Genomic DNA, 14,733 nt, shown 5'->3' on the forward strand with positions numbered 1-14,733 from the left:
GAGCCAAAACAGTTGGCATGTGGCTGAAAAAATTGCTAAACTTCAAATAGCCTAAAAACAGCAACAAAAACCTTAGTTAGCCAAAACAGCTAGCATGTAGCTGAAATATTAGCTAAACTCCAAAATAACCGAAATAGTCAAAGTTAGATAGATAGGCAGCTTTATTAATCCTTTTGGGACGTGCCCGCGGGGAAGTTAAAGAAAGTTAGCAGAATGCTAATTTTTAAAACTTTAAAACTAACTTTTTAGCATAATTATGAATATAAAACGTTAGAAATATTACTCCAGAATAAATCAACTTAAACTTTTAATTCAATTCAATTCAATTCAATTCAATTTTATTTATATAGTCCAAAATCACAAAGGAATTTGCCTCATTGGGCTTCAAAATATAAACAATAGTTAAAAACTAAACAGACTAAATAAACTGGTTATCCCTGCCCTTAGACCCTCCCTCCCGGTAAGGAAAACCTCCTAAAAAACCTGAGTCAGGAAAAGGAGAGATCCTATCCCAGGACAGACAGGCGATACCAGAACAGTATCGCCTGTCTGTAATTTCAATATTTTACCATCCATAAAAATACATTTAGTCAAAATTATACAAATTAGAATTAAGTGTAAGATAACATCAGGCCATCAATAACAATAAAATAAAATAAATGATTTAGATGGCCGGATCCAGCCCCCGGGCCTTGACTTTGACACATGCACTAAAGGGTTTCTGCACATCTATATTGTTGGATCAAAGAGGACCAAACAATTTTTTTATCCAAAATGCATTTAAAGAGATGAAAACCCTTTAAAATCCGGATCTCTTCATGAGGTCAAAGGTCAGCAGGAAGCTTGAAGTCTTCTGCCTCATTTCCACACAGCTTCGTGTTTCAGACGTACTGCTCCTCAGATTGGAGCAGAACCTTCCCATCATGCATTTGACGGCGTGCTGTGACATCAGCTGTGTCTCTGTGTGCTCCACAGCTCCTGATGGGCTCGGCCATCCTCGTTCCTCTGCTCTACTACATGAAGAGACACAGATGGTCTGTCCTGAAGAGCCGCAAGATTGCCTACAGGCCCCCCAAGTAAAGGAGCCCCGGTCTGGGGGCGTTCAATAACCCCACAGGGCTCTCCTCCAGAAGATCCTGACTTCACTCCCATGCCTCTGTGGGGGCGGGGCCCTGACTCCTGTGCTCATGGTGGCGTGCAGCTTGAGCCTTGTGGTGATGTTGAACGTTCTGCGCTGAAGCTTTGATGCTGGAAGTTTATTGACTTGCTCTCTTTGTAATATAATCATCTGTTTTCGGAAACATCTGGAGTGTGCAGCGTCTGTCCACAGAGCATGACCTAACCTCTGTTTTACTGTACAAAATAAATTATCTGAAAGGAAACTGGGGGTGTTGCTGTCTGAGCACCGTCTTCATGGTGGAGAGAAGAGATCCACGGTCTGTCTGGGTGGGCGGGGCCGACACAGAATATACAGCTGTGCTTTACTACCCTGGAACAAATCAGGAAGTCTCGGATATTTTCCAAATGATGTGCATGAAACGCTTCATCAGAGGACATGGAGGTTAGGACGAGGTCATTTAGGATGTTTCTGTTGTAATCACCACTAAATTGTCATGAGTGTTGTCCACAGTGAGCTTAGTTTTGTAATTTACAATTTGCTTTTTTTTATTTAAATTGTGAATACTTTTTCTACCTTCTTTAAGAGCCCAAAGCACTTCAGCCACATTCACACACTGGTGGGGGCTCCACTGGCTGCAACTTTCCAAAAGAGGCGAGATAAGGTTCAGTCTTTTGCCAAAGGACACTTCAACACATGGTTTTCTTTCAGTTTAGTTTTACTTACTTCCAGTCTGGTTTGTGCGATGATGTATTGGACCCTCAAATAAAAAGTACATTTACAAGTTTTTTCTCGTAAATTTATGAGATTGAAGTGAAAGTGAGCTACAGTCCAGTAAGTGAACCAAACTGAAAAGCACCTTGGATTTCAACAGGTGAGCTGAATGTTTAAAATGTTACAAATGTTTGGAAGCTTCTTTGTTTGGATTAGTTTATTCATTTTTCAGTCATTGACAGGGAGCTTGCTGGATCTCTGCAGAGCTGTGGATGAAATCATCCATACCCCGCTGCAGCTGTCCACTTCTTTCTTCCTCCACCAAAGACCAGATCTCCAGCTCTGTGATGCTTCTGTCTGAAGAGGCCTGGGTTTCTGAATCTTCAATGTTCTTGTACTAACAACAGATTATTTTAATTAAATCTGTTATGTTTCGTGTTAAAACTGGACATTTCATCTGGAGAAAGGGACGTATGCAACAGTTTTCATTTTCCTTTGTTGTTCCTTCTGCCCATGACAGACATGACGTAAGGCACATATCAAAGTTGAGGGCCGGGGGCCGGATCCGGCCCTCCAGATCATTTCATTTTATTGTTATTAATGGCCCGATGTTATCTTGTGCTTATTTCTAACTTGTATCATTTTGACAAAATAAATTTTTACGGAGAGTAAAATATTGAAAGTTATTTAAGGTTTAAGTTGATTTATTCTGGAAAAATATTCCTGTCTTTTATTATTCATATTCATGTTAAATTGTGGTTTTAAAGTTTTAAACATTGACATTCTGCTAGCCTTTTTGGACTATTTTGGCATTTAATAAGATTTTTTTTCGGCTATTTTGAAGTTTAGCTATTTTTTCAGCTACATGCTAGCTGTCTTGGCTAATCTACGTTTTTTTTTTTGTTTGTTTTTTAGTCTAATTCGGAATTTAGTGAATATTTTTAGATGGCTATTAACTTTTGCGTTTTCAGCTATTAGCTACAGTGCTTTAGCTATCAATTTTAGCACCTTCAGCTATCAGCACTAGCACCAAACCCCGGTAAGTCAGCTCACTGATAATAATTTGATTTTGAGTCACCAAAAGGTTCAGAATTTCTTTGTTTTTGTGATATTCCATGTCTTTAATCTTCAAGCATGGCTCTGATAAACAGACAACTTTGGTTCTTTTTTCATTAATTTATGATTTTTTTTCTCGTAAATTTACTACTTTTAATCTCCTAAATTTATGAGATTCAAAATCACATATATATATATATATATATATATATTTAATTTGTTTGTTTTCTTATACACCGTCGTGGGTTTACTTGTTTTAGTTTTATCATTTAAATACTTTTTAAGTTTCTTTAATCTTTTTTTTTAATTTATATTTTTATTTTCTTTTCGAATTAAATAAAATGTTTTAGGACATTTAGTTTTAGTTTGGCTGATGAAAGAAGACGGATGTGAAAGCGGAAGCGTTTCGTTCTCAGATGGACAGTCAGAAAGAATGGTCAGGCGGCCAGTGGCGGTCCTGGCACAGATGTCGCCCTGGGCGTGCCACACCAGTAGCACCCCTCAGTGCCCCGCCCCCTCTCCCACCCCATTACGACCCAGAAAGGTACAATTCAAATATTTAACAAATTCCAACTGGAAAGAGTATTACGAGAAGCTTGACAACCCTTACAGCCTACAGGGTTGTTATAAAAAACAAAACTAAAAGTAAGAAGAACTCTTATAAGGATAACATCACACAATCACACACATGTTTAATTGAGGTTTAAAAATACAAATCAACCTAGAAAATACACTATAAACTTGGTCTAGTTCTCTCAATATGAACTAAAAAATGTGCAATTAATAATTTGGAAGAGCATCCATGAATATAATAATGGAGCATTCTTACTAAATTTTTAGACAAATATATCAAAGTGGTGGGATTGAAGCTGTATATTTAAATGCAATTTCTGACAACAGGCTGAGGAGCCACAACAAAGTAATTCCACTATTACTGAAAAAAAAAGACAAAGTACTGAATAATATCTAATGCTTTAGTGAAAGCATTAGTAAAGGAATTAACCTAAATTGGTTGGATATGAGCAAATATTTAGTTGTATTTAATTAGCTTAATGCATAAATATAGTTTGGATGAATTTAACAAAAGTTTAGGCTAACAATAGCCTTAGCATAACATTTATATATTATTACCATATAGACTGTAAAAACATTTTTTTATTTTATATACAGTCTATTGCTCATGTTTAAAGTTGTCTTGGGCTTAAATATGAAGTTTAACAATGTTTTATATCATACCTTTTCCTTGTCATGTTTCTCTTGGTCTTCTTTCATCTTTTTCTAAATTGGGCACCGGATGGTTTTGTCTTTTGCATTTTATTCCACTCATAAAAATAAACAAGTTAGCATCCTCTGACAGCAACTAGCGCTTATCGCATCAGCTCAGCCTCGGACTATACCAATTCTTGTGATAGTTTATCTAAGAGATAGGAATTGAGTTTAAAAATATAATCATGGTTAATGAAAGCCATAATTAGGTGCGATAAATTAAAGTGGTTAAATTTAAAAATAGTTTGAGCATGAGATGAGTCTGAGACTGAAAAATTATCCCAATTACCTGAGTGGGATTCACCCTGCCACCGGTGAATTCACCCCCCTCTCGCATTTTTTGACTTGGTATGTTCCACGCTGTACTGTACTGCAATCAGACGAGGGCGCCAGTTTGAGCGTCGGGCAGCAGAGGGCGCTGTTTAATGATTAAATTCACCTTCAGACAGCAGAACCATAGACTGTATAACAGACGCGCTCCGCTGTTCATATTACAGTAAAGAAATACTGAATGATTTTTCCCCCCTAATTCCCCCCCCCCCACGTGGCCCATATCAAAAAACCCCACTGGACTCAAAACGACTCGAGAACTGAGGACGCTGCTGTTCAGCTGACATGGATTTGTTCAATAAGTTGGTGACGAATGAGAAACCGTATAACATGTCATATCACATATTAGTTGGCATCTTTTGATACAAAATAATTGTCTGAGTCTCTGGTCTGAATCTGCTTTTCATAAATAGTCTGTGTATTTAAGCACTTGAATTTGAGAATGTGCACATTTATAGATCTACATCCATATATCTATTCTACATCTATACATGTATATAGATTTATATTTATGGATCTATTCTACGTCTATATACATCAATAGTTGTATATCTATAGATTTATATGGATATTTGTTGGGGGCGGGCCGATCAGAGCAGAGGAACCCCGCCCTCTTTGCAGAGTGCAGCAGAGCAGGGAGCTTGTGGCCCCGCCCATCATATTTTCTATGTCATTTTCAAACAGCTTTTTTCCCATCTGTGCTTTGAAAAAACAAATACTCAGAAATATAGTTTTGATGTTAATTTTGCTGATTGATGTCCTCCATCATCAGAGAAATGCTCCAGGAAGACGTTACAAACAGCATTTTCATCGGATCCGAACCAAAGACCAATGAGAAGCCGGTTCTGGTGGTTCCTTTCATAAACTCCTGTCAGAATTGATAATCAGAAAGGAAATATGTCTTTCATCAGTACAGTGGCTCTAATAAACACGAGGTTCTTCATGTCCTGAACCACCATCAGGAAACCCTCCAGATCCAGATCCGGGTTCTGGGTTCTGCAGTGAGGTTGTGTAATTCAGGGTTAAAGTCAAGCAGCAGGACCTGCTGGCATACATGTCATCGTCTACAACTGGAATTTTCTTTGTTCAGTCAGTTTAAAATGTGGATTTTCCTCTGACATCACCCCCTCAGGAGGAACCGCTCCGACCCGCCAGGCAGGATGTTCTGTTCGGTAACTGGGCCATCTTCCTGCTCAGAAAATAGAAATGTTACGAAGGAGCGGCAGCAACAAAGATCAGGAGTTTCTTCTTGTTCACTTCAGTGCAGGTCATGTTTGACCTGCAACACAATCAGCAGAAACCTCCAACAGAGCTTTATTAACATCACTGCAATCCAACAGATCTGCCCCGTAATCCAGATTGTTTAAAATGTAACACAAACATGGTGATACGTTCGTCCAGCATGTGACCGTCATGCATGGGGTAGGAAATCCAGATCAGCTGATCCCTTCAGGTTCAGACTCTGACAGTGTTTGGTCGTGAAGAACAGCGATGGTGAAGAAGTTCCAGGATCTGATCTTCCGCAGGGTTCTGACCAGAACTGCTCGTGATGTCACCACAGGTTGTTGAGTTCAGATGCTTTCATGGTGATCTGTGTCATGTGGACGTTTGCATAACACTGTTCAGATCAGGAATGCTGCATGCTCACATTCTGAGGTCCTTCTGTGCGCTCTAGTTTTCCTCAGCAGACGCCTCAGAGCAGAACGCCGGAGGACGTGTTTTTGACTCTCACATCACTTCAGTTGGTGTAAACCTGTTATGAAACCTCAGTCCAGCTGTCCTTACGATGGGTACGAGAAAAACGGTCAAACCTGTTCATAACGTGTCAAAGTCAAGGCCCGGGGGCCGGATCCGGCCCTCTGGGTAATTCTATCCGGTCCTCCACATCATTTTATTTTATTGTTATTCATGACCCGATGTTATCTTGTGCTCATTTCTAACTTATATAATTTTGACAAAATATATTTTTATGGAGAGTAAAATATTGAAAGTTATTTAAGGTTTAAGTTGATTTATTCTGGAATAATATTCCTGCTTTTTTATTATTCATAATTAGGTTAAAAAGTTACGGTTTTAAAGTTTTAAAAATGTCATTCTGTTAGCTTTTTGGACTATTTTGGCTAACTACAATTTTAGGCTAATTTGGAGTTTGGCTAATATTTCAGCTACATGCTAGCTGTTTTGGCTAACCCCAATTTTTTTGGTATTTTTTAGGCCAATTTGGCATTTAGCTAATATTTTAGCTTGCTATCAGCTTCAGCATTTTTAGCTATCATTTTTAGCATCTTTAGCGGCTAAATTCAGCTTACAGCATTCACACTAAAATTATCACAGGTAATGTTTTAAATCTAGATCATAATTATGTTAAAAAGTTACAGTTTTAAACTTTTAAAAATGTGTCCCCCTGTGTGCTTGAGGTTAACACCCCTGCTCTACAGGACGCACTCAGAAAACATCAAGGTCACAGAGGCTCAGTGAAAATGTTTTTCTATGGGCGTGCTGCAGCGACAGGTCATAGTGAACACTTCTGCAACGTTGAAGGGTCAGTAAGGGGGAATTAGGTGCGACCCAGGCGAGTCAAACAGATGGTTCATATTTTGAACCCCCAAATCCTGCAGGCTGAACAAGGATCCCGTTAGTGCTGTTCACGTGACACGTGCACGTTCCTCTCTGCAGCCTGACTGTTAGAAATGAGACAATCAGAGAGTAGTTTGTGTGGACGTCCTACAGACTCTTGCATATCATGTGTACACCTGTGTGTGCAGCATTTGTGCGGTCAGTACTCACATATCACTGACAACTACATCAGGGGTGTCCAAAGTCAGGCCTCGAGGGCCTCCTGCTGGTTTTCCAGAAATCCTGGCTTATCTGCTGTGGATTACCTGGATCAGGTGTGTTTGGCCAATAATGAGCTTCAATGGCAGGTTGGTTGGAAAGCATGTAGGATACTGGCCCTCGAGGCCTGACTTCAGGATAGATCTAACACTCACAATGTTCCAGTTTCATGCAGTCCTTTGAGGAGGCCGTATGAGCCTCGGTGGAAGTGCCGACAATCCTGCTCTCCTCTTCAGATGCAGCCGCTCCTCTACAACCCTCCACGGACAGGTCCATGTCACATGTGACTACAGCTTAACGTTTGCCAGTCTCCACTCTTTCTAAAGTTACAATGACTCGATATATTTGACTAAATAAAAATGTAGAAAATCAAACTGCAGAAAGAAAAAGACTTTTTACGCTCAGGTGTGAAAAAGAGAAACAGACAATGATCAAACCATCGGATGAAAGGTTCCCCAAAAACTTGAACCTGAGGTTTTAAAAGAGTTTTGTCCACTTTTAAAGGTCCCTTCAGGATTGTGGCCCCTCCCTCAGTGAGGCGGCTCTGCTTGAGCTCAGCGTCTCCATGGTGGAGGTGTTGGTGGCGGAGCTGCAGGGCTGCTGATCCTCAGCCTTGCAGGCTGAACGGCGTCTCCGGGACGATCCGCAGCGGCTGTTCGCTCACCGTGTTGAAGTAGGGGAACAGTTTCTCTGTGAAGCGATGGCTGAAGGTGTGGATGTGGGCGTTGGCCTCCAGGTCGAAGAACACCAGCTTCCCTCGGTCCCAGTCCAGGTGAACCCGGATCAGGTTGAGCTTCCACGTGTTTGGCAGAACGGTGGATGGATCCGACAGCGAGCGTGCCGTGTATTCTCCGTTGGTGCATCCAATTCTCCATAAACGAGACGGATGCTTTCCCTTCCTGTGCACGCTCTCTGAAGCCACGCCCACAAACCACTCTGTGTTTTCTTTGACCTCCACGTCCCAGCTGTAGGCCCCTGAGCTGAAGCCCTTGGAGCCCAAGACGATGCGGAAGCAGCTGAACCTCTCGGGGTTGTCTGGAAGGTTCTGTCTCTTCCCCAGATTCACGGCCGTCAGGTCTCGGGACAGAGAAAGTTCTGCGTTGGCAGAGTTTGGGTCCAGAGTGACGGGGCTGAACCTCACCATACTTTTCAGCTTTTTCCAGACTTTGAAGGTCAGGTTTTCCTGATATTTGGCCTGGTCTATGAGCGCTCCGGAGGCGGGCTGTGGCTCCTCCTGGGGGGGGCTGTGCTGGAGCCTCTTTAGAGCAGACTTGAAGCTCTGCAGGAACCGGACTTCTCCCCCCCTCAGAGCTCCTTCTGCCTCTCGAACCGTGTCTGACAGAGCTGCGATGTCTTTGCTCAGAGTCTCAATCTTCTCCTTCATCGCCTGATTCTTCTTCTTCTCCTCCTCTCTCAGAGCCTTTATCCTGGTCTCCTCCTCCTTCCGGATGAACGTCTGCAGCTTCTCAAACTGCTCCCTGAGGAACTTCTCTGTCTGCTGGGCCTGGAACCGGATGTGTTCTGCTGTTTGACACAAGTTTTCTTTCACCTCTTCGAGGTTCTTCAGCTTCTCCTTCAGAGGCTTCAGGAGGCCTTCCAGCTGATTCTTGTGCTGGCTTGCGACCTCCTCCACAGGCCTGACGTTGTGTCCAGTGTGTGCGTCTGAGAGCAGACAGACGACGCACACCGGCTCCTGGTGATCCAGGCAGAAGAGCTTCAGCTTCTCGTTGTGGACCTGGCACACAGACTCTCTGTTTCTCTGCCTCTCTATGATGGCTTCACAGACTTTCTTCAACACCAAGTTGGAGGTCAATTCGCTGGATGACCTGGACTTACACATCGGGCACTCCAGGATCGTTTTGCCGCTCCACCAGTTCTGCAGACAGGCCCTGCAGTAGCTGTGGCTGCAGGCCAGAACCACAGGGTCCCTGAAGATGTCCTGGCAGATGGTGCAGGACAGGTCTTCTTCCTGCAGCAGCGACATGCTGTGAGCGGTGGCGTGAGGCGTCCTCAGAAAGGCAAGTGAGCGGCTGCTGTTGGCAGGTCTGTGCAGCAGGAAGAGCTGGGGATTTATAGTGCGTGAGGGGGTGGAGCCTAATGTAGTTTCAGAACATGACAAACAACAACAGGACTTCAGACGCTTGTTCTCTGCATTAGTGTGTGAGTGACTTTAATCAATCTGTCAGATCAGGGAAAACATGAGAAATTCCAGCAAAGTAAAAAAATGCATATTCAATCTAACGCTAATATTGGTGATTCTGGAGTAAAAATGAGACATTTCTCAAAATAAAACTAGTTGATTAGTGAAGTATTGAGTCTGGGTGTGAAGCATCTGCTTAGACTGAGGGGAGGAGCTGCTTTTTTGGGGGTGGGGGGATGGGGGGGGTCACTCTTATGCTTTTCAGTGATGAAACTCCAATTTCCCTCAAGCTCTGGTCTTACAATAAACCAAACAAACCAGTTCCTGAAAAAGATGATGGAAGATGATGACAGCAAAAAGTCCCCAGCAAAAATCTGAACACTCGCTGTTATGCAAACTTTACATAGCAGCGCTGGAACAGGACAGTGCCCTGGGGAGGAGAAGAACTCTGTAACACGGATCTGAAGAGTTTACAGTCTGTTTCTAATGCAGTAACCCCCCCAGACACACACTGTCATCGCCAGCTTCATTCTCCAAACTTCTGTTCATCTACAGCGCATTCGAATTATTATGAAAATCTTATTAAAGTGTCAAAAGATCACAGTCTTAGTTTTTCCATTAACCTCAGAGGATTTTGTGTCTCTTTGGATCACTGTCGTCAATCTCACACACCTGTGATCATTCGTTTTCTGGGTGAGTTCAATTAAAGGAGAAACTCCTAAAGAAGGATGTTCCACTTTATTATGTATGCCACATGTGTCAAAATCAAGAACCGGGGGCCAGATCTGGCCCTCCAGGTATGGACTGTTTTGGCATTTACTAAGATTTTCTAAGCTTTTTTGAAGTTCAGCTAATATTTCAGCTACTTGCTAGCTGTTCTGGATAATTTAGGCTTTTTTTGTGTGTGTGGCTGTTTTGAAGTTTTGCCTTTTTTTCAGCTAGCTGTTTTGGCTAATCTTTTTTTTTTTTTTTTTTTTTTTTTAGTAATTTAGGCTAATTTGACATTTAGCTGATATTTTAGCTGTCTTTCAGCTTCAGCATTTTTAGCTATCAGCACAAATAGCTTCACACTAGCATTATCACAGGTAATGCTATATATCCAGTCCATAATTATGTTAAAAGTTACGGTTTTAAAGTTTAAAAAATGTAGTTTTAGAGTGTTCAATAAATGTTTATCCTGTTCGACCTAAGGTGTGTTTTGGATTTCGGCCCCTTGTGTGATTGAGTTTGACATCCCTGATGTAAGCCGACCAACCTTTTTTAACAGTATGGTAAAGAAAACAGATCTGCTGCTGAAAAGAACAAAATAGTTGAATGTCTTGAAACCTTCAGCGTGATCACCGTACTATGAAGAGATCTGTGTCTGATTCAGACACACGTTGGTCCAGATAAAGACAGTATGAAGGTTTCTGCAGACAAATCCATCAGATTTAGAGAGCAGCTGCTAAAATAGCATTACAGAGCAGCAGCACATGCTTGAAGCTGCTGGTGTCTCTGGAGTCCACCAACATCAAGATATAGGATCCTCAAGAGGCTGCACTATTGGACCCCCACCCCCCAAACAACCCTCACAGCAGATACAGCTGCAGGGAGACTCATTTTCTAACAGTCTGGTTCACTGATGAGAGCCGTGCAGCCCTGGATGGTCCAGAAGGATGGAGTGATGGGTGTTGGTGGATGACCACCATGTCCCAACAGTCATGTTTGGGCTGGAATCATGGGAGACAGCTGGATTTAGGATCTCTGAAGGTGTGAAGATGACCTCTGAAAAGTAGGCGGAGTTTCTGACAGACCACAAAAAGAAGAACCTTGCTTTCCGTAACCAAATCTTCATCATGACGATGCTCCATCTCATGCTGCAGGAATACCTCTGCATCATTGGCTGATATAAGGAGATAAACTGATGGTGTGGCCCCCATCCTCCCCTGACCTCAACTATTTTGAGAAACTTTGGAGCCAAATATCTGTGAGGGTGGGGGCAGTTCACGCCATGGAACTGTGTGTAAACCAAGTTAACAAGTTGGTGTGTAAACCAATCCAAAACGGACTAAACAGGTTTAGAAGATGTATGGATGGATGGGTGCGGCGGCGGGCAGAGGTGGGCTGTGGTGGGCAGCCACGAGCAGTGATGAGGAGCGGCGCGCAACCGCGGGCAGCTATAAAGGAGCGCCGCTGCAACAGCAGCTCCGCTCAGGATCCACCGGGTGGTTTAACCGGACACCGGAACTGTTCTCCTGAACGGAACCCTTCGTCTGCATCTAAAAATGTCACCACTGCTGCACGTGTGATTAGACCATTTCTGTATTCTGGCATTTCATTAGATTTCTTGTTCAAGTAAATTCAACAATCAGCATGGGCTAGCCTGGAATCAGTTCTGAGCTCCAGCAGTGCTGCTGCTGCAATGCTGCCTAAATGATGATGTTTTTTTTAATTTTCATTTCTTCATGGGTTTATCAAAGTCTGTGTCTCACTAGGATGTCTGGGGGGGGGGATAAGGGGCGGGGTCACGCAGCTCAACACCATAAGCCACGCCCACACAGAGGGATTTTTGGAAAAAAAGGCTTCAGATCAACAGGAAAAATGTCTTTTTAAGACATTTAGGATGTGGATTTTTTGTTAAAAACTTCACAGTCCTAATTAAAACCCCACTGGGAACGTTTAAAGAAAATTTTAAAAATTGTTGTTGGGGGACTTTAACTATGGAAATCTTTAAACCTTAAACATTGGAGATCCTGTCAAACATCTACCATGCTGTGAATGTCGGACTGAATGTTCGTGTCGTGGTTAGCGTGGCTGCCTTGCATTGCAGAGGTTGAGAATTTGCGTTCCAGCTTAGGAGGCGTGTCATTATCCTGAAAACATTTCTTTACTGGTTATTATTTAATTATTGATCATCAAAATAAATAAATAGTTATTTCAACATATTACAGCCATAGAGTCTGGAAAATGTTCAAATAATTATTTATTTTATGTTTTGGGTGCGTGTCTGTGCGTGCGTGGAGGAGGGCGCGTAAAAATCACGAGTCACCCGGGGCGCCGTGCAGCCCAGGGCCGGGCTGAATGGTTCGTTCAGCGCTCCCGGCTCTGATCTCAGACCTTTATTTTTCTAGATTTCTTGGAACTCTTTATGGTACAAATGTCCTGGGTTATTTTTAGCTCAGGATCGCTGACAGAATGATTGACTGCTGCACCTCCACCTGCTATGTAAGCAGTCTCTACCCCCCAGTCCGGGTGGGAAAAACACCTGTGGAGACCTGTGCAGCCGATGGGCGGGATGGAAGTGCAGACAGTCACGTCCGAGCCTTCAGGGAGGGGTCAGGAACCAAAGGCTGCTCATGTGTGGACCGTCAGGAATGAGACAGAAATGTGCGGTGAGTCACATCTGCAGTAACACAGTGACTGGAAGCTCTGCGGATTTTTTGGCTCTGAACTTCCTTCAGGTCTTCTTCCATCAGAGACTTTGATGACTTTCTATGGGACAAGTCTCAAAGTCAAGGCCCGGGGCCGGATCTGGCCCTCCGGGTAATTCTATCCGGCCCTTCAGATCATTTTATTTTATTGTTGTTAATGACCAGATGTTATCTTGTGCTTATTTTAACTTATATAATTTAGACAAAATATATTTTTATGGAGAGTAAAATATTAAAAGTTATTTAAGGTTTAAGTTGATTTATTCTGGAATAATATTTCTGACTATTTATTATTCATAATTATGTTAAAAAGTTACAGTTTCAAAGGTTTAAAAATTGTCATTCTGCTAGCTTTTTGGACTATTTTTCTATTTACTAAGATTGTTTTAGGCTATTTTGGGGTTTAGCTAATACTAACACACAAGCTGTTTTGGCTAACCTAAGTTTTTTAAGGCTAATTTGGTATTTAACCCATAATATAACTAGCTATTAGATTCAGTGATCTCAGCTATCAGCTTTATCGTTTTTAGCTATCAATTTCAGCATCTTCAGCTATCAACTTCAGCATTTTCAGCTATCAGCTTTAGTATTTTTAACTATTAATTTCAGCATCTTCAGCGGCAAAATTCAGCTTAAAGCATTTACACTAGCATTATCGCAGGTAATGCCATATATCTAGTTCATAATTACATTTTTAAAGTTTTTAAAATGTAGTTTCAGAGTGTTCAATAAATGTCTATCCTGTTCGGCCCGTGACCTAAGGTGTGTTTTGGATTGTGGCCCCTTGTGGGATTGAGTTTGACACTCCTGCTTTATGGAAATCAGAGTTTATGTTCAAAACCGCAAGTGGCTTCTCCTGCATCCTGAAGAAAACATCTCGGACTTCCTGTCAAACCACTTTTTGATGTTTGTTAAAAGAAAATATGAATGTCTGGTAACTATGCAGACCGTCAATGTTTCTGGCCTGAAACCTGGTTTTCACCATCATGTGAAAAGTTTGCTGGACAAACATCTAGTGAGATCTGAAAGAAGACACGACTGTTACACTAAAGGTCACCATGAAGGTCATATGAAGGTCACCAGGAGCAGATGGCAAACATGGATCCATTTTTTCCAGATATGTTGGTGGAGCTGCTGAAGGCGGAGTCTTCTGTGGTGCAGAAATATCTCTTCCTCAGTCCCAGGCAGCAGCTGCAGCATTTTGTTCTGGAACCAGAACTCGGCTTTGGTTCTGGGAGAAGATTGAAAGGATTTCTGGAGTCTTTGGTGAAGTAGGAACCTGTGATGCCTCCCAGAGGAAGGAATGTGCTGACGACGGGGGACAGGTTTAAGGTTTAAGCTGTCTGTAATGAGGTTTTCCTTTAGTTCTCCATGCCTCTGTTTGGTGCAGTGCGATTCATTTGTTGTCCCTCTCTCCCACTCGCCTCCAGATTCCATGTGGTTCGTCTGTGCTCTTGTTCTTGGCCATGGACCAAGCCTGACTCCACCCTCAGATCTATCTGGATGAACACTTTAAACATGCAGTTGTACAGTCAGATAAGCTAATTCTTCTTTAACAGTCCTGGTAAATCGCCTGTCCGTCCTGGGAGGGGATCTCTCCTTCATGTGGACTTCCTTGAGATTTGTTCTTTTTTTTTCCTATCAGGTTTTTTTAGGAGTTTTTCCTCATCAAGAAGGAGGGCCTAAGGGCAGGGATAACCAATTTAGCTAAATTTGTTTAGTTTAGCAACCAGCTATTGTTATATTTTATTAATGACTTTCTGCTTTTGTCCAACTACCGGAGTAAACCCAATGAGAAAACTGTGTTGTAAAATTGGGCTATGTAAATAAAACTGAGTTAAATTGAAAAGGTGGAGTTTGGAGGA

At 42.2% G+C, this 14,733-nt stretch overlaps 2 protein-coding genes across 2 annotated transcripts in view; one reads left to right on the plus strand and one right to left on the minus strand.

The window, feature by feature from the left end:
- LOC112139984 (cytochrome c1, heme protein, mitochondrial) overlaps nt 1–1,382 on the plus strand; it is a 5,690-nt gene extending 4,308 nt beyond the window's left edge. Inside the window, exon 7 of the mRNA XM_024262871.1 lies at nt 976–1,382. Coding sequence (XP_024118639.1) covers nt 976–1,080 — 105 coding nt within the window. The 3' untranslated portion in view covers nt 1,081–1,382. The remainder of the gene's footprint in view (nt 1–975) is intronic.
- Nucleotides 1,383–7,243: 5,861 nt separating this feature from the next.
- On the minus strand, nt 7,244–9,474 carry LOC112139991 (zinc-binding protein A33). Its single transcript, XM_024262874.2, has one exon. The coding sequence runs from the start codon at nt 9,300–9,302 to the stop codon at nt 7,926–7,928; it is 1,377 nt and encodes a 458-aa protein (XP_024118642.1). The 5' UTR covers nt 9,303–9,474; the 3' UTR covers nt 7,244–7,925.
- Between the last annotated feature and the right edge of the window lie 5,259 nt (nt 9,475–14,733).

The sequence above is a fragment of the Oryzias melastigma genome, linkage group LG5, assembly GCF_002922805.2.
Source record: "Oryzias melastigma strain HK-1 linkage group LG5, ASM292280v2, whole genome shotgun sequence".
Lineage (NCBI taxonomy): Eukaryota > Metazoa > Chordata > Actinopteri > Beloniformes > Adrianichthyidae > Oryzias > Oryzias melastigma.